The 27,206-nt window shown below is 47.7% G+C and overlaps 1 protein-coding gene across 3 annotated transcripts in view; it reads right to left on the reverse strand.

Moving 5' to 3' along the window:
* Positions 1-27,161, reverse strand: part of RGS3 (regulator of G protein signaling 3) — a 127,676-nt gene extending 100,515 nt beyond the window's left edge. For 2 of the 3 annotated variants that reach the window (XM_067743580.1, XM_067743579.1), the window contains exons 1-5: positions 26,962-27,055; positions 12,648-12,698; positions 9,929-9,987; positions 8,765-8,859; positions 7,725-7,793 (exon numbers count right to left, since the gene is read on the reverse strand). In XM_067743580.1, the coding sequence (XP_067599681.1) occupies positions 7,725-7,793; positions 8,765-8,859; positions 9,929-9,987; positions 12,648-12,698; positions 26,962-27,040 (353 nt within the window). In that variant the 5' untranslated portion in view covers positions 27,041-27,055. Of the gene's footprint in view, positions 1-7,724; positions 7,794-8,764; positions 8,860-9,928; positions 9,988-12,647; positions 12,699-26,961 lie in introns of all 3 variants that reach the window. The other variant, XM_067743583.1, reaches the window with a different exon arrangement.
* Between the last annotated feature and the right edge of the window lie 45 nt (positions 27,162-27,206).

The following is a 27,206-nucleotide window of genomic DNA, read 5'->3' on the forward strand; positions in this document are numbered from 1 at the left end:
TGGAGCTATTCTCTCCACTTCACAGAGGAAAAAACTGAGGCTGAGTTGATCCCCTTGCCAAGGTCACAGGACTCATTAGTAGTAGAGTGCCATGGGAAGCCAACCACAGAAGCTCAGAGTTACCTCGGAGGCTTGAACTGTTCTGGTGCTGGTAGGTCTGAAGAGCCAGTCCCCAAAGGGAATTTCAGCTCCCACGTCTGCTGGTGATGCTCAATCCAGGAGAAAAGTTATGGGACCTCAAGCTCAAGAGGCTTTGTCTTAGGTCCAGGCAAGACCTGGGCAGCGCTTGGACAGTTCCAGGTCAAGGTCCAAACCAACCTGACACACAAAAGTTGCCAAGAGCACCCTGACCTGGCTGCCAGTGGGCCAGTACACACGAGCCAGGGTCAGGACTCATGTGCAGACAGGCTGAGTTCATTTGGGTCCTACTTGACTAAGGGTTAATTCAAAGCTCCTGAAACATGTCCATCATTGAGTTCCAGTGTGCAACACTGAGGGACTGATTGATACCTGGCAGCTTCCAACAGTGATGGCATAGATGAATATTAATGAAATGCCAAAAATAATATTGCTATTTTGAGATAAAAGCAAGTTTACAAATCTATAGTTTAATGAGAAGGATGTCCACCAAAATATTAACAATGGGTGTATCTGGCAGGTAGGAATAGAAAGGTTTTTCTTTTCTCCTTTGGGTTTTTACTGTTTTTAAATTTTCACTGGGAACAAGCGCTACTTTAAGAAATCAGAAAAAAAAAAAGTAGTATAAATGTATTTGAAAGTACTTCTATTCTACCACACCTTTCTCTACCCTAACACTAGAGTTGCTTTTTTTTTTTTTTCCTACCTCTTCTCTCTTAGCATATCGCCAACTCAGGCCTCTTCAGAGATTGGTTTAATAGCTATTAATCAAGAAACAACATGGGTATTAAGACTGGAGCAGAACCCTGATGGTTGACTTCAATATGTGAGGGACCCACACAGACGAGGGATTCAGCATATTCTGGGGAAGGCACCATATCAAAGCCAAGGATGTAATGAGCTGCCCAGATGGGTAGTGAACTAACTCCCTGGAGAGGTGCCTCCTCGGAGCCTGGGCTAAGGGGGCCTGAACAAGTCCACAGAACACCCTGAAGAGCCTGTCCAAGCCCTGTGCCCCAGAGCCTACTCCTGAGATCAGACTCAGTATGTCCAAGGTGGGGTCTGCGCATGGGGGTCTGGAGAAAGCTATCCAGGGGATCCTACAGGGCACCCACCCGTGCCTGCCCCAGTCGAGGACCGGTAGTGTACAACTTTATAAATACATTTTGTTTGGATTCTCCAGAAAGGGTGGCAGCCTACCGCCTGACAGTCCTAAGCAAAACAAAACTGGCTTCTTGCCGGGAGCCAAGCCGATTGAGGGCCAGGGATGCAGAATGCTGGGGATGGATTCTCAAAGCTGGTACCCCTCCCCCACAGATGCACACTCTGCACCAGGCCATGTCTCCCCAGCTACTCTCACTCTGCTACCACCCCCGCCCCCAGCTCTCTCTTCCTGCCCCTGCTTTCCTGCAGCCCGGGCTGCACCTGCTCTCTTCTCCTTCTTTGCCCCCTCCCATCATACCAGGCCATATTAACCATCTACCGATAGAGAACAGCGTAGTCACTCCATTAAAGCGACCCTTCCACATCCACCTGCCCACCCAGCACCAAAAACAAATACTCCTCCCTCCTGGCAAGTGGCCAAGTCAGCACTAATGGAGGGGCAGCTGCAGTGACCAACATGAGTGGCAGACACTGACCTGAGCTGACATCCCAGAAAAGGCTTGTCAAGACTTTGCCAGAGTCCTCATCACTGATTTAATTGTGTGTGTCAACACATTCAAAAGCAACCCAGCTGGTATCTAGGTGCCCACACTGCCTTGCTGTACACTTTTCTTTCACACTGAGTATGGCTGTAACTTTCTAAATCTCCAGGCAGGACGCTTTAGCTGTAATAAAGGCTGCCTCTCCCTGCTCTTCAGTAAGTGGAAATTTCACCCACTGGGGCTTAGAGAATACTAAATGGTTAATAGCCTCCCGTGAGCTTTGCTTCCTGCTAAGGGGCCTCCAATGATTTCATGATAATTTAGGCCAAGCAAATGGTCACAGTTAATGTCCATAAGCAGGAATCTCTAAGTGTTCTTCAATTAGCTACTTCTGAAGCCTGTTTTTGAAAACCTTTGGAAGAAGAAAGACTTTTTCTACATGCAGCCTGAGTACACGGTAATACACTGGTCAGGTAATAAACTTGGGACACCGCCTGAAATTTCTCTAGGCACAAAGTCTCAGGGGCCAAGCCTTGGGTACTTCTGAATGCCAAACCCTAAGCTCAGTGAAGCCTTGACAAACGGATGAATCCATCATGCCCACGTTGGCAGGCACTGGGCAAGGAGCTGCAGCATTAAGGAAACAAGACAAACATTCAGGAATTTAAATACCAGTTCAAGACAGCAATACAAGGGATGTCACTAGACAGAGTGAGACTGAGAGATGAACAGTACAGGCAACAAATGCTGAAAGCTTAGAGAGGCAAGAGGTAGTTTAGGACTGAGATGCTCAAAGAAGGCCTAAAGAGTTAAGCCAAAGAGAAGGAAAGGAAGAGCATTTCAGGCAAAGGCAACAGCTGGTACAAAGGCTCAGAGGTAAGGCTTCATGGAACATTCAAGGGCAATAGTACAGCCAGCCCTCCGTATGAAAGGATGCGGAACCCATGGATACGGAGGGCCGACTATACTGTACCACTTTATATAAAGGGACTTGGGCATCCGTGGATTTTGGTATCCACAGGGGTCCTGGAACAAATCCCCCATGGACACAGAGGGATGGCTGTACTTGGCTCAGTTTACTTTTGAGCACAGGGTAGGAGACCCGCTACAAAATGAAAATGCATTATTTTAAGGGAATGCACTTTAATTCTCTCTCTCAGGGGCTTAAACTATTTCTGTTACAGACTTATCCCATTTAATCTCAATTTATTTTTAATTTGATGGCTTAAATCGCACAATATTTTTCCAATCATTTTTTCTTTCCTTAAGCTCAGTCCCCACCTCTGGTCACAAGCTTTCTAACTTTATGGCACTGCACTTGGCACTGAGGTTTTTTATAAAATAGTTTAAAGGAAAGAGCACAGAGTACCCAGGATAGCGTGCGACACACAGCAAGCAGCCTCTCCATGTACGTAATTACTATTAGCATAAAAGATTACGCTTTTCAAACACATGCTGTGTGTGTTTTGGGGGTTTTTTAACTTGGTGCATAACATTACAATTCTCTCTAAGATTGTTCTCTGACCACAAGTTCTGAAAACACTATGATTGACACTAGAAGCTTCAGTTTGGCTTCTACCATATCATCAAACAAAACTTTTAAGTAGTTCAGTTCCATAATCAGTGATATTAAGGAGTTACTGCTAATTTTTAAATGTGATAATGGCATTGTGGTTGTTTTCTTAAGCCATCTTTTAGAGATTTATATAGCTGAGATGAGATGATGTCTGGGATTTGCTTTAAAATAATCCACTGGAGGAGGGGAAAGTGGGTGAGGGCATAAATGAAATAAAATTGGCCATATATTGATAACGGATGAAGCTGGGCTATGAGTATGTGAGGGTTTATTACATACTATTTTCTAACTTTGCATATGTTTGAAAATGTCTATAATTTCTTAAAAACTCACAGAACCTGCAAGCCAAAAGAAATCTTTGAGATCACTGCATTTTACAGGTGAAGAAAATGAGGCCCAGAGCAGGGAAGGGACCTACCCACAGTCTCATAGCGAGCTGGAGCCAAGCCAAAGTCTACTGCTCTGAGGCCTGGTTCTCCTCAGCTCCCACCAAGAGCTGAAACCACTGTGTGAGCTGAAATCAGCCAGCACCCCCCGAACTTCCTTGTAGATCATCTTGCTTCTCTAATACAAACTTACAGCCATAACTGGAAGGATCATGAGAATTCATGAAACAGATGCCCCCTTTTCATTTCCTAACTGACGGGACACTTCCCTGGCAGTCCAGTAGTTAAGACTGTGCTCCCAATGCAGGGGGCAGGGGTTCGATCCCTGGTCAGAGAACTAGATCCCGCACGGCGCAACTAAAGCCCGCATGCTGCAACTAAAAGAGCCCACATGCCACAACTAAAAGAGCCTGCGTGCCACAACTAAAGATCCCTCATCCTGCAACGAAGAGCCCACACGTGGCAACAAAGATCCCGTGTGCCGCAGCTAAGACCCAGCGCAGCCTAAATAAATAAATAAATAATTTTTTTAAAACAATGTAACTGCCACATATTCAGCTGGATGATTTATATAAAACTACATTATAAATGCTATGAGAGGTAGCCTGAGGCCTGAGGCACAAGTGTACTGACACAGAAAGGGTATGGCTTTGGAGCCCTTTATCACCTGGGTGAGCTGGTCAAGTGTACTATAATGTGGTTTGGCACCAGGCTACCTGGATTTGCATCTTGTTTTCACCACGTGCTGTCTGTGTTACCTTGGGCAAGTTACTTAACCTCTCTGTGCCTGTAAAAGAGAGACATCAATAATGCCTACTTTACATGGTGTTGTGAGGATTAAATTAGAAAATGCATGGAATATGCTTAATGTCCACACACTTAGTGGACATTAAGTGATTAATAAATATGAGGTATCATATAACCTTGGGCAAGCTCCTTAGCCTTCGTAAATCTCAGTTTTCTCTTCTCTGAAGAGAGAGACAGTAATAATTCCTACCTCTCAGGGTCGCTGTGAGGATTAACTGAGATAATGTATGTAAAGTGCTTGGCACAGAGAAGAGTTCATAAATGTTTGTTTCCTTCCTTCTGTAATTGTCCTTCATGTTGTGAAGTTGCATGTCCGTCCTTCGGAGTAGCACAATTTGATCTGAGAGTGTTCGGCACAGAGTACCCAGGACAGTGTGCAACACACAGCAAGCGCCCTGTCTGTCTCCTCCAGCTCAGAGGCCTTCTCATTCAGGGATGGATCAATACTATGCTTCCCACCTGCTGAGCCGGTCACTGCGGTGCTGGCACCTTGGGCAGGGCCATCTGTTGGGAAAGCAGGTCTGCCTGAGCTTGCTCTGTCCCTCTTGAGCTTCGGGTTGGGACTGTGACCACGAGTTTGCCTGTTTTGTTTAATAAGGAATCTCACTTTCCCAAAATAGGCAACAAGCAGAGACACTGCCTCTGTCACGCTGCCTCACTGGGCGCTGACTCACTTTCCCCGGCCTCACTTTCTTTTCCAAAAACCGCCAAGTGCACTGCTGCCCCTTCTCCAGCAGGCTCCGCCTGGCTCACTGTGCTCTCGCAGGAGAGTGGTCACAGCAGAGGGAGCGGCGACTCCCAGTTTGGTGTCTGCCTCCGTCCAGAAGGCTCGCCAGGCATCCTTCTGTCTCTCCGCCATTCCTCCTCTGTCTCCTTCAGGGCTTTCCCTTCCTGTGCCCATCCCTTCAAGGCTGGATTCTGACCCTTCGTCCTTGGCACCTACTGTCTTCCTGGGTGGTCTCACCTGCTCAAAATTTCACCCACCACCTTGGCGGGCACGGCTCCCACATCTCCACAGACCTCTCTCTCCCCTGAGCTCCAGGTCAGCAAAGGCAACCTTCCTACACAGCTCTCAGCTGGCTGCCCTCCAGGCACCTCCATCTCACCATATCCACAGCTGCTCCCCCTTCCCCTCCGGTACACTCTGGCTTAGCTGAAGACGTCACCAGCTACCCAGGAGTTATCCTTGACTTCTCCCACTGCTCTCACAGCCAGATCACCGCTAAGTACTATTGGTTTAAGCTCCTAAATATATCCTGGGTCTGTTTCCCTCCTCTCTATCCCTACATCATCTCTCTCACAGAGTCACCACAAGAATCTCCCAGCTCCTCTCCAACCTCCAAAAGACCTACCAGAGTGATAGATCTAGAATACACACCTGCCACTCACCTGCTCAACACCCTTCAGTATCTCCCCGTCACCAGATTCCCAAACACCAAGCTGGCTGCATGAGAGTCACCCTGAGAACTCGGGTAAGTGCAGATTCCTAGGCCCTGCCCGTGAAAATTCGGACTTAATCAATCTGATGTGTTCCCTGGGAACCTATGTTCCTCACCAGCATCCCAGGTGATTCTGATGCATAGCCAGGACTGAGAACTACTGGCCCTTCTGAGAAAATTCACACTCCAAAGAAACCCTACAGAATGATCCGATGTGGTTTATGCCAGCCTCTTCATCTTACCTCCAGTCACTCCCTACTTTGTAATTGACCCTCCGGCAACACCAATGAGTTTGCAGATCCCTCTCCACTCCTGCCCTGCCCTCTGTACTCTACTGGTTGAGACTGAAGGCTCTAGGGTCTAAATACCTGGGTTCCCATCTTGCCCCTACTGTTCCCTGGCCATGCGAGCTTAGGCGAGTAACTCCCTTTCTTAGCTTCAGTTTCCTTTTCTGAAAACTTAAGACAAAAACACACTTTCCTTAGAGTTGCTTTAAGAACTAAATGAGATAATGCACTGTTAAACCCTGGCTTGTGGTCAACACCCAGTAAACGATCGCTCTTGTTTACGATATCAGTAAACGATAAAGTATCAGTAAATGATACTCTATTGAAAGACAAATCTTTCATTATGAAAGTTGAGGAAGGCTCAACTTTAAAAGCATACTAGCTATCAGATTTAGGGTACCAAAAAGCACTGAGCCCAAAAATATTTTCTGGGTCTAAGCTGGTGAGCTGAGCTGACTTTCATTCACCTAGGCCCTTTTCCGGTCACCATTCTGTTCTACGATTATTGGACAAATGTTACTGGCCACAGAGTTTCCCAGATTTCTTGGGCTGAACCAGCTGAATGAGGTCCTGCTGCTCACAGCAGGCCATGCAGTCAAGTGCTCTCACCCACTTCCATTCCCTTCCCTTAGCAGCTGATTCTCACCCTCACCATCCAGCACTCTTCCCTTGCTCTGTACTGGCCGCCATTACTAACGACCACATCCGCCTCCTGCGTCCTGGGCTGCCTGAAACCTGTTAGGTTTCTCCTACACAAAACTCTGCACCTCCTAAACTGGCCTCCTCATGGCAGCCTGAGCCCCCCACACGTGTTCCTGTCTCTTTGCCTTTGCTCGTGCTGTGCTCCTGCCTGCAATGCCCTTTCCAGCCTACTCTCCTTGTCTTATTCTTGAGCTCTGCCCCAAGTTCAAAGTCCCACTTTTTGCAACGAAGCCTTCCTCGATCGCCTCAGCCGATGATGAACTCTCCTTCTTCCCACACTTACTGTCCTATTACTCATTTTGTTCCTTTATTCCTTCAGCCAGTAATCACCAAACATCTACGTGCTAGGCACTGGGTACAGTGGTGACTAAGAGAGAAATGGACCCATTTTTCATGCAGCTTCTGCTCCTGTGGGACTGAGCCTGTGCGTATTGTGACTGTAATTTGCCTCCATGCAGAGCCTGGTGTCCTCTTCTGAAAGTAGGTGCCTTGAGAGCAGAAGCCACATGTAGGCTGGTTGGCATCCCAGTGGCCAACACAGCGTCTTGTTGATACCAAGGGCTCAGCAAATGCACGTTGGTAACATGATCCTCGGCATCACCTGGAGTGACGGGGACTCAAGGGAGCGGCAGCCTCTCAAACTTAGCCACCACCATTCATTTATCCAACAAGCACTAACTGAGCCCCTTCTGTATGCTGAGCCCAGAGCAGGATCTCCCCTCCAGCTCAGCAGTTCCCCTCACCTGGAGTCACCTGCCCTGTTCCACACTGTGACCAGAAGGCGCTTCTGTTCGTCTTCCTCTTGGACAGGACTGCAAAGCAAACCAGACAGTCAGTGTGTTAGCAGGGCCGAGCTCCAGTCCAGACCCACGGAGTCCAGCATCATGGCAAATGTTGGAAATAACCTGAATACCAACCATAGGATCTGGTTAAATAAACTACAGCACAAATAGTGTGGGAGATGAGTATTTACATTCATGAAAGAGTTTACATTACATTGTTAGGGATGAAAAGGAGGTTACAACAGGATACTATAGAACAATGCCATCTTTGGAAACACACACCCACACAAATTCGAAGCTCTGAAAAGAAATACCACAGAACATATCAGTGAGTAGCAGGACTTGGAGTGTTTTCTCTCTTCTTCTTGTTTGCCTATATTTTCTATTTTTCTACAAGAAGCAAAATTACCTTGTGTAGTAAGGAAAATAACAAAATATGATTAGTTTTCACTAATAGGAAAATACAAAATGTCCATTACCTTCCCATTGGTCCCAGAGTTCAGAGATGAGGGGAAGAAATAATAACAATAACACCTGACACTCTGTGTTATACTGTCTCATTTACACCTCCGCTCTCTGAGGTTGGTACGTTATTAGCCCCATTTTACAAATAAGGAAGCCAAGACTCAGAGAGGTTAGCAAGTTGGGGACAGTCGGGAGGGGAGGCAAAACATCCCTCAGCTTGGAAAATTCCTTCTGCTAAAGGAGAAGGTTTGTCCTGAGGCACAGTGGGAAATTGCCTACTTTTTTCAGGGGCTGCCAGCCTCAGGCTGGACATTTTAGTTATGAGAACCAGCCACATGATACCGTATCACTGTGGACCTTGCTGCTGGGCCAGGTGCCAGGGAGGCAAGGACACAAGTAAATGAGAAAGCAAAGATATCCTTTAGAAGTCACTGTTTTTCTGCTTAGATCTGATTCTAGATTTGGCAAACAGAGCTGTTTCCAGATAAACACTCCTTCCCTCTGCTCTCGAGGGCCCAGCTGCTCCAGACTCTTACAGGAGGAAGTGCTCGTGGAAGACTGGGTCTCTGCAGTCTGGAATGGTCTGCGTCTTCTGACAGCATAGTCGATTATCTTCGGGGACCAAAGAAATCTTGAATTGGAGAAAAGTAAGGGTTAGCCGATCTCAGAGCCATGTAATCACCTAACCCCAGTGGCTGACTCTGCACATCTCCAAGCTAAAGGCTTCCCAAGTGTTCTTCAAATCAGCTTCTGCAGCGGACAGAGTGGAGTCCTCAATCAAATGCCAGGAAAGAAAGAGGAGCCCTGGGCTGGAGGCACTGCAGTCAGATGCCAGGACAGGGCCTCACAGGGGTGGTACCCAGGAGGCAGCACCAGGCCCAGGCAGAGATGGGGTGCAACTTGACCATCTCTGCTCTTCCTCCAAGCAGAGAGGTTCCCCCAAAGCACAAGGCCTCTTCACTTCTAAGTTCCCAGCAGCTGCTGAGCGCTCCCTTCCCAGGAGGCTCCAGGCCAGCCTCTGCCAAGGCCCCCCACCCACGCTCTCGTCCTAGTGCCATGCATCCCCCGCCGCAGGTTCCCACCCCGCTCCTGACCTTGTCCCAGCCCACAGGGGCCTCTGAGCAGCCTGGCGGCTTTGGGAAGAAGGCAGAGCGATGCACCAAAGCCTGCACCTGACATCCGGCTGCCACACTCTGGGAGGTGCCTGGCCTTTGGCTCCGGCTGGAAGTAGGCCCCCTGCCCCTATGGGGCCTCTGTCTTCACTGCAAGGGCTCCTTTCAGACGGATCCTGCAGCCCTCAGAGACACTCCCTCTACCCCACCACCCAAACTGCCACGCTGCCTCTAGTTTTGGGGAAGGGAGGGGTGAAGATGCTGCTTTTCACCAGAGGGCTTGGGATTGCCTGTGGATTTCCGTCAACCACATGCTCACAGTGCTCCCCTATGGGGTGACGCACAAGATCACCCATAAGATTCCAGAGCTTGCAGGAAGCCCTAGAGACCAAGCCGGGCTAAGGGAAGGGGGTCCATCTCAGCTCAGGGCCTCGTCACTAGGCTTAATAAACGCCTACTGACCAAACGATGTAACCGCAGCTGCCACCTCGAATGACCCGAGGCCCACAGGTGTGCTGGGACCTTGGGACTCAGTCCGGTGATGTGGTCCCTCACCACGCCCCACCCCACCTCCAGCTCATCACATACCTTCACGTAGGAATCACAGACGCCAGGCTCCTTGCTCACCAGGCCTTTGCCTTCTATGACTAAACAGAGAATTAAAATGTTGGGGTGGGTGGGTGGGAAGGATTGTTACCAGGCTCTTAAGCTACATACCAACCACTGATATTAACCCCTCTCTGGTCTAGCCCACTCCCACCATCTCCCACACTCAGGCATCACCTTCACCGAGGCATTATAGGATGCTTTCAATTCCCTGACTCCCTGAAAGGGAATGAAAAGTTTATGGAGTCCAACCCCTCATTTAATGGCGACGATGAGGCTATGAGGGGCATCCAAAGACAGTAAGAAACGTGCCCAAAGTCACAGAGCAATGCGAATGACAGAGCTTGGTTTAGATCCCTGTCTCTTGACTCCCAGTCCAGTGCTCCTTCCACCGCACAAGACTGCCTCCTGGGATGGAAGGGCCGAGTTGGAGGACATAGTCACGTGAGCCACAGCAAGTTGCTTCACCAGGAGACTGAATCTGCCATTTTGTAATGGGTCGGTGATAATAATGGGTTACTGATAATAATATCCACTTCACGTGGTAGTTGTGCAGATTAAACGAGATCATGTGTCTAAGGTGCTTAGTAGAGTGCCCGGCAAGGTAACTGCTCAAGAAAGGTTTGCTAAAGAAAACAAGAATAAATAAAGGCAAGGGATGGGGGGGGGGGTGCAGGGTGCAGGTCTGGCCACGAAAGCAAGTGTGGCTTGTTTGCCTGAGGTCTGTAGAAAGCAGACAGTGGACCTAACAGAAGCTGAGCCTCTTTTCTATTTTCTTTTCTGTTCGGTTTTAATTGAGCCCTAGGGCTTGGCTCAGACGGAGCCCCTGTAGTCTGAGGCGTGAGGCCTGGGAAGCCAAAGGAGAGAGGGGAACAGGCTGAAAGTGATGAAGGGCCTAAGACTGGGGTGAAGCCAAAGCAAACTGTGCAGGACGAATGGACCGGGGGAGGCTAAGATGCACTTGGCAAAAACTGTTTGCACAGCTGGAGTCAGGCTCTGGCAGGCAAAGAACCCCCCTCTGTTGGTCCTTGGGAAGTTCACCTTGGGCCCCCCAGGGCCAAGACTGGAGGACCCAGGCGCCTGCTGGTCTCCTCTGCCTGGTGTCCTAGCAACTGTTCCTGCGTGAGACCTTCCTGTGGGTGTGGTTCTTGAGGGCGGGATCCAGGCCTGATGAAGCCCTTGGTCTACCTGTCCCCGCCATGGAGTTGAGGCAGACATGGTCCCCACCCTCGCTACACTCGCCGTCTACTGAAGGAGACAGATCCTGGACACACCAGGGTGACACAGTGTAGTCAGGACTGTGATGAGGACACAGAGGAGGAAGCAACAAACGCAGCCCTGCAGGTGGGTCAGGGGGTGATTCCTGGAGGGGAAAAAATGAGCCAAAATGAGCCTTCCTTCCTGAGTCTTAATGAGATTAAGGCAGGCATATTTCTTACGAAATCAGAGGAAGGGAGACGTATTCTTCAAAAGGAGTTCAAACAGAAGGCAGGCTCAGACGCAAGGAACAGAGGGTGCGAAGGCAGGGGCATAAGCAAGCGTGATGTACTGGGGGGCGAGGAGGGCACAAAACCGGACAGAACAGGGGGCGGAGGGTGCCTTGAACAGCAAGAGCCAGGGAGGCTGGAGAGACAGGCAGGGCCTGCTGGGCCAAACAGAAGAGCCGGCCATGAAAGAAGCCCAGTAACTATTTGTGTGCTGGACAGAAGGATAAACAAATGGATAAATGGCAGGTACAGTATAAAATCCTCTGGGCGGCACATCAGACCTTCATGGCCCGGTCCCAGCTCACCCCTGCACCCACTCCTGTGCTGCGCCGCGGGCACGTTAGACAGTCCTCAAGGGCGTCGTGCTCTCTCTGACCCCAGGCCTTCGCACCTGCAGCTCCCCCGGCGTGAAGTGCCCGGCCCTCCTGCTCCCCTCTGCCCGGCTCAGGCTCGGTCCTCCTTCAGGATGGAGTGTGGGCATCGCCCCCTCTGCCAAGCCTTCCTGCCATCCTATCAGCGCCACCCAGACAGAGGTGGGTGCTTCTCCTTGGTGTCCCCAGCCCCTGGCACAGGGCCAATGCTCAATCACTATTTTTGGAATTTATGGTTTTCTATCTTATTTAACAAATACTAATATAGGGTTTACCACATGCTGGGCGCTGTCCTAAGCACTTTACTAATATTGACTCCTTTAATCCTTGTCACATCCCATAAGATAGGTACTTTTATGGCCATCCAGCAGATGAGAAACTAAGCTTGTTTAAGGTCACTTGGCAAGAAAGTATCAGAGCCGGGATTCAGACACGAGCAGTCTGGTTCCAAAGGTGGCGACCTTAGCCGTGACACTGCCATCAACGAACAAATGAATGGATGAGAAAAAGAGAAAGAGATAAGAAGGGAAGGAAGGAAGACAAGAGGAAGGACAGGGAAGCTCTTCTGTGGCCCCTCTCCACTGGGGCCAAGGAAGATGCTGAGGTGCCCGGGGACAGCTCCAGCCTGCTGTGGACTCCACCTGCATCGGAGCAGGACCAGGGAAATGTCTCTAGGAGTCCCAAGTGAATACACACTTGTTTTCAACAGACACAGAGCAGGACACTATACAAAGATGAAAAAGTAGCCTTGGCCATGGTAATACCTCCACCCGGCCCTGGCTCCACGCGGGAGGCCAAGTAGCCCAACCTTCCCCGGTGAGCCCGGCACACAGCCATACTCACTGTGGAGCAGCAGAACCCGGTCCTGGGCATCGATGGACAGCTTCAGCTGACCTGAGGAAACGACAAGAGAGACAGCTTCACCTCATTTCCTTGCCAGGTGAAAAATGGAGTGACGTTGACGGGAATGTGCTTCTGTTCCTGTGAAGCGATTCAAAGATTCATGCAGTCTCTGGGTTGGCAGGGAGCTCAGAAACCACCTAGTTAAGCCTCCTCACCACGTCAATACCTCCAGCGGTGCTGATTTCCATCCTTACTCCCCCAGGTGACGGGGCGCTGACTACAAGGCAGCCCAGGTCAATGCTGGGGAGCTCTCACTGTTGGACAGCCAGAAAAGTTGTTGCATCCACATCTCAGTGAGGCTAGATTGGAGAGTTAAGGATCCTGGGTCTCAGTCAGAAGTCCATGCTGGGGGGTTGGCCAAAGCTTTCCAGCTGTGACAGACAGCTAGCTATGTTCTGGGAAGGCAATAACAATACAAGGACATACGATGAATGAGTTTGGGGAAAAGCAAAAGGAAAGAGATCAGCTGTGGGCAGAGAGATCCTTCGAAGTCAATGCTACTGCCCCCAGTCATTCCACAGAATCCTGACCTCCCTAAAGAAAAGCTAAGGAGGCTTCCTCTGACCTTGGCTTAGAGCCTTGCTACTCAAAGTGAGGTCCAAGAACCAGCAGCACAAGAAGCTTGTGGAAGATGGTTAAAAATTCAGCACCTCAAGCCCTGGCCCAGGCCTCCTGAATTCAGGGCTGCAGTTTAACAATATCCCCAGGAAGTTGCATGCACATTAAAGGTTGAGGAGCCCTAGACCAGAGCACACTGAAGAGTCTCTGGACATGTTTCTAAGCTTGGAGATGGCCCTCTTAAGCAAAACACAAAAAAGCAGAGGCCACAGGGAAAAGATAGATAAATCTGACTCCACAAGACTTTTAAAATGTCTGTTACAATTAAACATATCATAAACAAAGTTATGAGACAACACAATAGAAAAACAAGCAAAGGATATTGAATTGGAAATTCAGTGATGACAAAATGGCCCATAAACATGCAAAAAGATGCTCAACTTCATGGAGATCTGAGACATGCAAATTAACAATAAAATACCACCTTCCCCCAATCTGATTGGCAGATAATCTAAAAGACGATAATGTCAAATGTTGGTAAAGATGCAGGAAAACAGATACCCTCATATCCCGCTGGAGGAAGTGTAAATGGAGGGTAATTTCTGACAATATCTATTAAATATAGATGTCCTTAGCATTCAACCTAGCAGTTATACTTCCAGGTAACTATGATAGACAAAAACTCAAGTGTGCACAAAGGCTGGCGCCACAGCACTGGAAAAAATTGGAAACACCTGAAAAATCCATCCATATGAAGATGGTTAAATGAACGAACTTAGCTGTGTTGTGGGATACTATGGGCTGATATAAACAATGGGGGAGCAGTATAAGTCCTGGAATAGGAACATTATTGAGACATGTTTTTAAGTGGAACAAGCAAATTGCAGAACAATACACATGGTATATATTTCTGTGTGTGTGGTGTGCTGTGTGTGTGTGTGTGTGTGTGTGTGTGTGTTCTGAAAGGATGTCAAATTAAAAACAGTGATCACCTCTAGGGAAGAGACTGTGAATTGGAGGGAGGGAAGTCAAGAGGAATCTCAATCTATCACTACTGTAGTTGTTGTAACAGTACAAATATATCCATGACCTATAGTACTTTTATAATTAAAAATAAACTAAAGAGGAAACACACAGACATAGAGAACAGACTTCTGGTTGCCAAGGGGGAGCAGGGGTAGGGGAGGGAAGGAATGGGAGTTTGGGATTGGCAGAGGCAAACGATTATATATAGGATGGATAAACAACAAGGTCCTACTGTATAGCACAGGGAACTATAGTCAACATCCTGTGACAAACCATAATGCAAAAATATGAAAAAATATATACAGGAGAAATTAACACAACATTGTAAATCAACTATATTTCAACAAAACTTAAAAAAAATAAATAAAGAGGAAACAAATAAAGAAGGAAAGAGGGGGACTTCCCTGGTGGCACAGTGGTTAAGAATCCACCTGCCGATGCAGGGGACACGGGTGGGAGCCCTGGTCTGGGAAGATCCCACATGCTGCGGAGCAACTAAGCCCATGCACCACAACTACTGAGCCCGCGCTCTAGAGCCCACGGGCCACAACTACTGAGCCCACGTGCCACAACTACTGAGCCCACGTGCCACAACTACTGAAGCCCGCGCACCTAGAGCCGGTGCTCCACAACAAGAGAAGCCACTGCAATGAGAAGCCCACGTACTGCAATGAAGAGTAGTCCCCGCTCACTGCAACCAGAGAAAGCCCACGTGCAGCAATGAAGACCCAACACAGCCAAAAATAAATAAATAAATGTATAAAAAAACACAAAAAGCAGAACATCAGGTCATCCTCACAGACACCCAGTGGCTCTCCAGCATGGATAGAGGAGAGCTAGGACCACACTCCTCCTCCTCAATGACACGTGGAAAAATCTTCTCTCCATTCAATAGACTCCTCCTAGAACTTCAAGAAACCACTGAACTAGATCTACCCAGTGGACACAGGGGAAGGGCAGGGCTTCCCAGCCTGCAGCAAACCAGCACATCATCCAGAAAGCCCTGCATCTGCTCCATCCATGACAATGCTGTCTAGAAGTTGTCTGCCTCTGCTTGATCACCTCCAGTGATGGGGAGCTCACTTTCCACAATGAGAGCCCTGTCCCTTTTGAGATAGATCTGATTGTTCCGTGCTTCATCTTTATTGAGCCAAAAGTGATCTCTCAGTACCTTTCATTAACTGGACCTCACTCTGCAGTCTCTGGGCTCTCTCCTTCACACCAAAGTCTGAAGTCCCTCCAGCATTCCTCATGGCACAGTTAGACACCCCTCGTCATCCCAACTGTTCATCTCTGGACATGCCCCGTGAAACTGGACTGGTGGTTGGGGCTCGCGCTTAGTTGCTGGCTGGCAGAAGGGCAGGCATAGCACAGAAAGGAGGGAAACTCCACGCCTCATAGCCCTACATCAGTCCACCAACCACTATGATCTTGCCTCTCATACTTTGGGGTGTTTAATCTACAGTCCCAAGCAATTCAGGCTGCAGCAAACCCTGGTCCAGCTCTTCACCCATCAGAAATCCCTGCCGCTCTCCTGCCCAGGACACTGATCTCAGAAGCCCAGGAGGTCTGCTCCAGCCCCAGACCCAACTACGCTCCTCTCTCAGAGCCACAATGTCCTCGCTGGCTGTGAGGTGGAGCTAATAATAGGGGTTATCACACTTTCTGAGCTGTGTGGGGATCAGATAATGCTGGAGGGCGAGGAGGTCCTTGGATGAAAGGCGCCAGGAGAATCCATGGTATTATTAGTTCAAGGTCTGAGCAATTACCACTTTGGGGATTCCTAGAGCTGAGAAACCTCCTACAAAACCTGGGCCCAGATCCAGCGTGGGGTGGGAGAAGGAGGCTGGAAACAGATGAACAGGGCCAGCAGCCATGGACTGGATCTCATCGACCCAAAGGCATCTACACTTAACAAATTTTTTCTGAAACTGTTACCAGTGCAAAGCCGACTCGGGCCCAAACACATCTGGCTTTCCACAGCCGTGGGAACCACTGTGCTGCCCAACACCTATCCCCTTCCAACGGCCCTTTCCCAGAAATCAGAACCGAGAAATCTCCTGACACAAGTGGTCACTAATTCCATTTGACAAGCATCTGCCGGGCACCTGCACGAAGGCCTGAGGGAAGAAGGGCAGATCTGAACAGTGCCTACCCTCAGGGAACTCAGAGCCCAGTGGCTAGGTCAGGGGCGTGAGCAAGGTCAAGGGTGGAGCTGGAGCAGAGGATGGGCCTGGGGTGAAGACTGACTCAGAAATCAGATGAGTCTGCACAGCTCCACGCAGCTCCTCTTCCAGGCCCCGCCTACACCCTGTAACAGCAGAGAAACTAAACCCAGCAGACCAAGCTCCAAGTCCCCAGGGCAGTACACACCCTACCCCAGCCCATTGTCAGGCTCACCGATGAGGGAGAGCAAGATGAAGAATGAGAACCCTTCCCTTGGCCATGACTGTCCCCTCTGTCCCCCCCCTTAGTCCATTCCATCGAATGTCTAAGACTCCTGAAATCACCTTGCCCAACCTCCTCACCTGGTAGCCAGAACAGTCCTGCCCAGAGATGAAAGGTGACTTGCCCTGGGCCCAGAGGGACCAGGGTAGACTGAGCCAGAACTAGAGACCAGAACTCTGCCCAAACCTTTCCTGTGCACTGAACTGGTTTTCCAGAACACTCACGGCCCTCTAACTATGCACCATGGCTCTGCCAATGCAACCCTGGGGTCCAGGAGCAGAGAGAGCCATCAGACACAGGACAAGGTTTGCCCTTTGCTTGAGAAGCCAAGAGGAAGCCCAAGAGAGGGCGGGCTCCAAGAAATGTCTTCACGTCTAGAGAAATGAACCACCAGGAGGAGGGGAAGTCAGGTTGAATCCCTGGGGGCTTCAGCTGGTCTAGGTACCAGCTAATCAAGCCCCCCAAATCTGTGGTCTTGTCAATATCCCTACTTTCTCCCTAGGCTCAGGGTGTGGCCTGAGAATATGCAGGAAGTTCAGGCTAGAGGGCCTGAAGTCATCCTCACTAGGTGTTTGGGAGCCCTGGAGAGGGCACATCCCCAGTTCCCATGGGGCTACAGTTGGGCACCGACTCTGTCTGCAAAGGGTGGTGGTGACAGGTGCCCAGAGAGGCTGCAGGAGGTCACCACGGAGCGGGGACCCAGAGGTAAAGGGAGAACAGACGAGCCCCATATGGCAGGAAAAACACCAGATGAGAGTGAGCTTCAGAAAGTGCAGAGAAAGCAACGAAACCATGTTCTGCTGGGTACAGGACTTGGGGGTTTCGGACTCACTGGGCACCATGGGAAAAACGTTATAGAAGCCAGCTAAAGAAATTTAATCCGCCAGACCTTCCTAAATAGAGGGCCACAGGAAGATGAGCTCCGACTCTAAGGACACAGTCAGAAGAGACCTACTCAGAAAATGAAGCAAGAAGATGAGGGCTGCACACCACTGCTGAACACAAGGGTCAGCAGGAATGTGTCCTAGAAGGAGCTCACACCACCCAGAGGTGTGCGGAGACTACATTTATGAGGGACTTGCCTGGCTAGCACGGAGCAGCAGTCATCCCCAAACTCAATTCGCCCCAAAAACAATTCCCCATTTAAGAGCTGTCATGTGTTAAAAGCCACAGGAAGGAGGATGATAACGGGACAAACATACAAAGGAGGTTGGGTCTACACGGAGCCTGGCCAGCCGCTAACACTCAGAGAGAGTTATGCCCTGTTCATGCATTTCACTCTCTGCCTCTAAGGGAGAAATGGTAGCGGTGCTGGGGAACTGGAGCCACACAGCTCTTAGGATGTAGCCCTGTAGAATTTCAAGTGTTTTGTTTGGAGGAGGGAGAACCTTGAGTTCCATTTGGAGAAGTGGCCCTGGCTTTTGATGGTAAGTGCTGGCAGAACAAAAGTGAGGAGGGGGCTGCCGTGGTGGAATAAAAATCATGATGGGTCAATTCAACCCTGTTCATTTGACTCTCTGCTTCCTGTGAAACCTCATATTCATGTGGCTTCCCAAGCTGTTTTTCCTTCCAGAAGTAGATTGCACTACCAGCATGAGTCTGCTAACATCTTGACTGCAACCTACGTGAGAGACCCTCAGCAAAAACACCCAGCTAAGCCATGCCCAAACTCCTGACTCACAGAAACAGTGAGATAAAAAATGTTTGGTTTTTTAAGCCAATACGTAGTGGAATCACCTGTTATGAAGCAGTAGATAACTAATACATACCCATGCTGCCTCCACAATTGTGTGACATAAATCTGATCTCAATTCTGAAGCAATTTTTCAATTTTAAAAATTGTTAAGAAAATACAGTTCTAAGATAAATCAGCATAGTATGACTAAGGATAAAGAAGACTCCCAGTTTTTGAGGTCCGTCCTTTTCTTAATAAAGAATTTTGATAGATTTAAACCATACTCATTATCACCAAACTGCAAAATCTGGAAATGTCCCACATTAACCCAAGGACAGCCCAGCACATTCAAGAAAATGCTTTACCTACAGAGCAAATGGTTTTCTTTTATACATATTTGTGTACAATACTATATTATATAGAAAATTCACATTATCCTGCCTTTTCCAATTCTCCTTTAAGTTTTATTATAGTAATTTAATCACATCTATAAAGTCATATAAGTTTAATTCCAGAATTGTCAGTTTTATCACATTTTATAAATTACTCAGCATCCTTATCCATTTCATATTACAGGCTTCTCCAAATTTAAGTATGTTATTATATAATGATTAGCACCTGTTATGTGCTTGCTAATAGCTTTGAGCCATACAATGGAATCAATTATTTATTTTCATTATGCTTTTTAAATATTTATTTATTTATTTATTTATTTATTTTGGCTGCACCGGGTCTTAGTTACGGCACAGAATCTTCGTTGCAGCATGTGGGATCTGTTGCAGCATGCGGACTTCTTAGTTGCGGCATGCGGGCTTCTTAGTTGCGGCATGCGAACTCTTAGTTGCGGCATGCATGTGGGATCTAGTTCCCCAACCAGGGATCAAACCCAGGTCTCTTGCATTGGGTGCATGGAGTCTTACTCACTGACCACCAGGGAAGTCCCCTGTTTTCATTATGTTTTACATTTTCATTATTTTTTTCTCTATCAAATGAAGTTTTCCAGCAGAACAAATCTAATAGGAAAAACACAAGAGAGGAAGCATGTATCTCTAAGCAAAGCATTTTGGAATCATTAAGACCTAGTTTGGGTCCTGGTTCCACCACTGATGATCCTTAATCACTACATCCTCAGTTTTCTCATCTGTACAATGGAAAGAATAATAATAATACAGCCCTAATGGAGCTGTTGTAAAAGTGGGAACTAATATATGTGAAATACCTGGCAAATAGAAGGCATTCCCACTGAAATGACAATAGGAAGGGAGGAAAGAAGAAAAAGAAAAAAAACAAGTCAGAAAAATTAGAAAACATATGTAGGGGACTTCTATTCCTGGGATGACAGACGCACTGAGGAAATCTAGAAAAGCTAGACAAAATATTTAAAAGCAGCTTCTTGGAGATGTAACAAGATAGAGAGGAACTACGAAGCAGGATCTGGGGGGATGGAGGTCCATGCAATTAAGTTTACTGTTTTTCTGGGCTAATTTTCTCCTAGGGGTATTTACAAATTCCAGAGGTAGCAAAGTCTGATAGCCTGAGCAGAGTTTCTGCCTGCCTCTTGGGGCTGGAGGAACAGGAGTTGGAGACCAGGGCCTGCCAAGAAGTGGGGTCCTTCTGCACCCCTACATTTTGGGTTGGAGCCCCAAAGGGTTGCTCCTTAGGAACAGAGTAAACCATGGTCAGACACAGTTCCTCAAGGGACTGCAGCTCACCTCAATCTGAGTCCCTAACATTGAATTAAGATTATCCCAGATGCTAGTGACCTCCAGCACCTGACAGAAACAAATAAAGATCTTTTTAAAGAAGATATCATCCCAGGTCTGCATTAAGAAGAAAAAAATAACAAGTCTGTGTCTGCCGTTTGTAACAGACACAGCACACCTAAAATGTAAAGAAACAGAAAGATTGAAAGAAATAGGATGGAAAAAGATATGCCAAGCAATTATTAACCAAAAGAAGGCTGGGTATCTATGTCAATCTCAGGAAAAGTGGACTCTGTCTCCACTAGAAATGAAGAGAAGACTTCATAACAATAAAAAAAGACCAGAATAATAAGAGTTTCAACTCATCAGAAAGATAATGATTCTAAATTTTTATGTTCTTAATATTGCTTCAAAATATATAAAGGAAAAAAGTGACAGAACTATAACGAGAAATACATAAATTTATAATCATAGTAGGAATTTTAACACACTTCTCTCAGTAACTGATGGGGGGGGAAGAAACCAGCAAGGATATAGAATATATGAACAGCATAAGTAGTAAACTTCACCTAAACCTGACATATGCAAAGCACACTACACCCACCTACTTCAGATCTTTTCAAGTACACACAGAACATTTATAAAAGCCGAGCCATCAAAGGACTGAATGAATGCAGAGTACGTTCTCTGCATAAAGGTAAAATAAGGAACAAGAAAACTACTAAAAACCCCAGTATTTGGAAATTAAGAAATATAATTCCAAATAACCCATGGATCCAAGAAGAAATTACTCGAAAATTAGAAAACATTTTGAACGGAATGATAAAGAAAAAAACAATTTACGTATCAAACATGAGGCTTCTGGGGCTTCCCTGGTGGCGCAGTGGTTGAGAGTCCGCCTGCCGATGCAGGGGACACGGGTTCGTGACCCGGTCCGGGAAGATCCCACGTGCCGCGGAGCGGCTGGGCCCATGAGCCATGGCCGCTGAGCCTGCGCGTCTGGAGCCTGTGCTCCACAACGGGAGAGGCCACAACGGTGAGAGGCCCACATACCGCAAAAAAAAAAAAAAAAAAAAAACCACATGAGGCTTCCGGATATTGGCAATCCAGAAGCCAATCCCCAGTTTAAGTTACACAGTATTTGCTTCACAATAAATCACTGAACTGCACATCATTTGGAGGGACACTTTTCTGTATGTGTGTTATATTTCATAATAAAAAGTGTTTTAAAAAAGAACAGAGAGAGCAGAACTGGAAAAGAAAACAAAGGGTTATCAACAGGCCAGACTGAGAATTTCTGAATGCTCCCAAGCAAATGGACTCCAAATGACAGGAAAGCCAATAAATGCTGAGGCCCCTGACCAGCAAATGACAAGCTTTTGAGAAATGGTTGGATGGGTTTCCCCATCGTCCTGGGCTCAGAGCAGCCGGGCGAGCCAGGGGCAGCTGGCAGGGACAGGACATGTCGCAGGCCTCAAGTTCAGGGCCTGACTTCACACTGCCCAACACATCATCCTGCCTGGCATCTGTTCCCAAGCTTCATTCTCACTACAGAAAATGGACTTTTTGTCTCTGCGGCTTCTATAGAGGCAGAGAAAGGAGAGGGACAGGTCCCAGCTAATATTGTACTATCACAACAAACATAGAAAAACAAAGAAAATGCCCACCAAATTAACGACATTCCTTAGTCTACTCTGCCTGCAGAACCACATCTTTCTGACTTCCTTCTAGTGTCCAAGATTCCAGGCACTTTCTCTAGAGCTTACAGGCAGAGCCGCTACCCACAGCTTTCATTTGGGTATAACCGTTCTAAAGAGAGTTGGGTTGGTCACCGAATGGCCGCAGCTCCCTGCAGCCCTCAGAACGTGTCCAGCCTGCCTATCACCTCCTGGCTCAGACCCTGGAGGAAAGGCAAGCTGTTCTCTCCCATGACCACTCACCACATTCAGGCCCTGGACCAAATCCCAGGTAAGTTAATTATCTGTTGCCTCAGGCAAACTAATAAGTTGGTATTCTTTCAAGAAGATATGCTTTAAATACTTATCAAACATTTTTATGAACTTGGGTTTATATTTTCTATATAAAATATTATGCCTAAATTCATATGGAAAATCAAGGAACCCAAGGTAGTAAAAACAATCTTGAAAAAGAAGAACAAAATTGAAGGACTCACACTTCCCAATTTCAAAACTTACTACAAAGCAGCCGTTTTCAAGACAGTGTGATACTGGCATAAGAAAAGACAAACAGATTAATGGAATAGAATTAAAAGTCCAGAAAGAAACTCATGTATGTATGGTCAATTAATTTTCAACTAGGTGCCAAGACCATACAAGGACGATATAATAGTATTTTCAATAAACGATGCCAGGACAACTGGATACCATATATACGTGAATGAAGTTGGATCCTTTCCTCACACGATACACAAAAATTAACTCAAAATGTTTTTTTAAAAATAAGCTTTTAACTCAAACTCAAAGACCTAAATCTAAGAGTCAAAACTATACAACTCTTTTTTTTTATAAATTTATTTATTTTATTTATTTTTGGCTGCACTGGGTCTTTGTTGCTGCACACGGGCTTTCTCTAGTTGTGGCAAGTGGGGGCTACTCTTCGTTGTGGTGCACAGGCTTCTCATTGCTGTGGCTTCTCTTGTTGCGGAGCACAGGCTCTAGGTGTGCAGGCTGCAGTAGTTGTGCTGCGCGGGCTCAGTAGTTGTGGTTCGCGGGCTCTAGAGTACAGTCAGTAGTTGTGGTGCACGGGCTTAGTTGCTCCGCAGCATGTGGGATCTTCCCAGACCAGGGCTCGAACCTATGTCCCCTGCATTGGCAGGCAGACTCCTAACCACTGCGCTACCAGGGAAGCCCTCAAAACTATAAAACTCTAAGAAGAAAACATAGAAGTAAATTTCTGTGACCTTGGATATGATAGTAGATGCTGAGATTTGACACCAAAAGCACAGCAACAAAATTAAAAATGGATTAATTGGACTCCATCAAAATGAAAAAAATTTGAGCTTCATAGAACACTATCAAGAAAGTGGATCAAAAAACCCACAGATTGGGCTTCCCTGGTGGCGCAGTGGTTGAGAGTCCGCCTGCCGATGCAGGGGACACGGGTTCGTGCCCCGGTCCGGGAAGATCCCACATGCCGCGGAGCGGCTGGGCCCGTGAGCCATGGCTGCTGAGCCTGCGCATCCGGAGCCTGTGCTCCGCAACGGGAGAGGCCACAACAGTGAGAGGCCCGCGTACCGCAAAAAAAAAAAAAAGTCAGATAATAGCAAGTGTTGGTGAGGTTGTGGAGAAAGCAAAACCCTCATGCCTTGCTGACAGAAATGCAAAATGGTGCAACCACTCTGGAAAAGAGTTTCGTAGTTTCTCAAATAGTTAAACATAGAGTTACCATTTGACCTAGTAATTCCACTCCTAGGTGTATACCCAAGAGAACTGAAAACATTTGTCCACACAAAAACTTGTGTATCAGTGTTCATAGCTGAGCAATATTCATAATAGCCAAAAGACAGAAAAAACGCAGATGTCCATCAATGAATTAATAAACAAAATGTGGTATATCCATACAATAGAATATTACTCAGCTGTAAAAATGAATGAAATACTGATATATGCTACAACATGGATGAACCTTGTAAACATTATGCTAACTGAAAGAAGCCAGTCACAAAAGGCCACCTATTATAGGATTCCATTTATATGAAATGTCCAGAATAAGCAAGTATATAAGGACAGAAAGTAAATTAGTGATTGCTTAGAGTTAGGGGACAGAGGGGATTGGGAATTGGGGGTAATAAACTAAAGGGTATAGTGTTTCTTTTTGAAGTGATAAAAATGGTCTAAAATTGACTGTGGTAATGGTTACACAACTCTGTGAATGTACTGAAAACCATTTAATTGTATAATTTAAATGAGTGAATTGTATGTATGTGAATTATATCTCAAAAAAGCTATTTTTTAAGTTAACAAACATACTAATAAAATTAAAATATATAATCCTGAAGGAAAAAAAACTTATGTGCACCTGTAATGGCTTCTTCAAATTATACCATTTCTCATAAATATAAAATCCCTCTGGAGTAGTTGGGTTCGAGCTCTAGTTTACTTACCCCCCTCCCTTGAAGCCAGGCCACCTCCTTAGAAGGCAACATAATGTATGGCCAACTAACGTTACTTGAAGGTGCCCCTTATTGGGGGACAAGGAGCTGTACTTATGCACACACATACACACACACACACACACACACAAATACATAAATCACGACATATTCCATACAGTATTCTCCCTGAAAAAAATTCTGGTCAAAACAATTTTGTTTCTTTTTAGTTCCAGAGATGCTGGAAATTTAGCTCCCTTTACCTATTTGTGCTCAGGGAACTACCAGTTAAGCAGCAGCTTCCTCTGGTTCCACCAGGGCAAAGCAAAGCCCACTGCTGAAGGCCAGGGGCTACCTGCCATGCTGGGGAAAAGCCAGTGAACTGAGGAAAACTTAGCAAAGACCTTCATTTTAAGGGAGTCCAAGTTGGCTATCAAACTGAATAGTTGATAGCCAAAAACTGAATACTTGATAGCCAACTGACTCTGAATCCATAGCTTCCAAACCTGGCTCATCAACAAAATACTTCTGTGACTTCTTAAAATTACAGATTCTTTGACTGCACCCCAGACCTATTAAACCAGGATCTCTGGGATCTCCAGGTGCTTCTGATAACTAGCCACGTTTGAAAACTACTGGTAAAACTCTTCATTCCCAAGCAGAAAAGCAAAGATCACACAGTGTACAAAGAAATCAGCAGCCTGGAAGAGGGACGGCATTTGTCAAGGAAACAGAGCTAATGAAGGAAGCAGGAGAGAACTCTTCCAGTGTCAGTCCACGGAGAGATTTGAGAGGAGGCCGCATACGTGGAGCGGGAGGCTCCCCACCCCACCAGGTTCCTGCCCGCCCCGGTGCACACTCAGGTCACATCACACCCTGATACCCACCCAACACAGCCCTGAGGCCGTGGCTGGGCAGGTCATCCACTCCCTGCTGGGTTGGACCCTCCCCAACTTCCCAGATCTGGCAGGGAGATTAACTCAGTACAAGAATATGGGCTGATACAAGGAAATAGTCACATCATACCAGTAAGGAAAAGAAACGGGTTACAAAGCTGTACATACAGCAGAATCTCAATTTTGTTAAAATTAGGCACACACAAATACACACACACACACACACACACACACACACACAGAGAGAGAGAGAGAAATAAGTCTGGAAGGATATAAACCATGTTAACAATGGCCTCCTCTGGGGAGTCAGATTACAGGTGATTTTCACTTTCTTCTTTTCACTAAGTTTTCAACAATGAATACATCTTACCGTGATAATAAGGAGAAAAAACAGTGAAACGTTTTTTACTTTTTAATCAGGACACGGCTAAGGTAACAAGGCCTCACAGCTCTCCGCCACTCTTTCCTGACCACTCCAGTACCACCAGCTCAGAGCATCCCGGGAACCTCTCCTATCTGGTAGAATGCCACATCCTCGTGTGGTTAACAGGATTGCCTCCACCGGTTGGGAGGATTAAATGAGATGATGCAGGGAAAGCACCTGGCACACGGCATGGCACGTGATAAACATGCAATAAACGGTGTTGAGTTAATTACTCTTGTTACCCTCTACCAACTGGACCCGTGAATTCCAGGATGCCAGACCACAGGCCATTTCTAGGGGCCAAGCCACTGCTTTTCCGTTACTCCCTCTGCCCCTAGAGAAGAAGGCAGGTTGTGAAGAGCCAAGCGTGCTGATAGAGGTAAGCCCGAGAGTAGGAGAGCCGGAACCCCAAGGAGGGCACAACTCCTTAGGTGCTCTGTCTTTGAAATGTGGGCAAAGTCCACTTATGTTGCAGTAACTGCCCCAACTTTCATGAGGAAAATTGTATAAAAGTTTTTTTTTAATGTGCTGTACACGTCATCTCAGAAGGCTTGAGCTCAGGTACCAACTCTGCAGCTGGCTCAGTGGGAGACCTTCCTCTCGGGATCTCAAGTCTTCAGAGAGGAGACATAACTCCCTGCCCACAGAGAGTTGCAGAACCAGTGAGGAAACAAGGGCTAGGAAGAGCTGTATCCTAGGACACAGCTATTTATCTTACTGTGGGGACTTGGAAGGCCAGGTTTGCCCAGACCATTGGGGCAGCTGCTGCCCAGCTATTATTTGGGGGAACCCACTCCTGCTATCTAGGGGCTTGGAAGCAGGAGCTTACTGCCCAATTCTTTCCGCCTCAAGCCCCCAGGGCAGCCCTGGGACCCTGCTGAGAGCGCAGTAGCTCCTGGAGGGGAGAATTCTCCCATCTCTGCTGCAGGTCAGGCATCCACCGGAGCCGTGGCGCTGCAGCCGCTCCAAGGTGAGCCCACAGGAAGCCAAGGCCATTGGGGCTGACCCAGCACCTGTCCTGTCCCTGAGCCAAAGGGAAGAGGACTGAGGAGGTCTGGAGATGTAGTAACAAGACCTTGACTTAACCCTGAGCTGCTTGTTAATGGGAAGCTCAGTGGTGGCAAACTCCATCCCTGAAAGATTAACTGGGGCACGACTGTTCCAGCCAAGTGAGGCACAACCAACTGCACTCGGCACCAGTGGCCGGGCAGCAGGTGGGGCCCAGCGGCTTGAGCGGCCTGAGCTGCCTGAGCCTGTGCCCTGAGCCCCTCCTGCGCGACCACGGGAGGCAGATGTCCCCAAACAGAAGGATGGCTGCTCCCTGCCTCATCTGCCACCACGAGGGGGTTGCCCTCTCTGGGCGCTGCGGGCAGGGTGAAGCAGTCCCTGGCGGCAGCCGCCGCGGGCACTTACCAAAAGTGGTGAGGTAGAAGGACAAGCCCGGGTGGGCGCGCCGGCTCCCGAGGGAGACGCGGTGCAGGGAGCGCTCCATGGCAATGGCCCCGCTCCCGCCGGGCCGGGGTGCCTGTAACTCAAGGCGTCTGTGTTGCTCCCAGTAACCGAGGCAGCAGGTTCACCGCCCCCGCGCCAGTGTCTAGGCGGCGGGCGCGGGAGGCCGGCTTCAGCGCGCGTTTGAACCTGCGGGCGCGCCAGGCCCT

This window comes from Pseudorca crassidens, chromosome 7 (assembly GCF_039906515.1).
Source record: "Pseudorca crassidens isolate mPseCra1 chromosome 7, mPseCra1.hap1, whole genome shotgun sequence".
NCBI lineage: Eukaryota > Metazoa > Chordata > Mammalia > Artiodactyla > Delphinidae > Pseudorca > Pseudorca crassidens.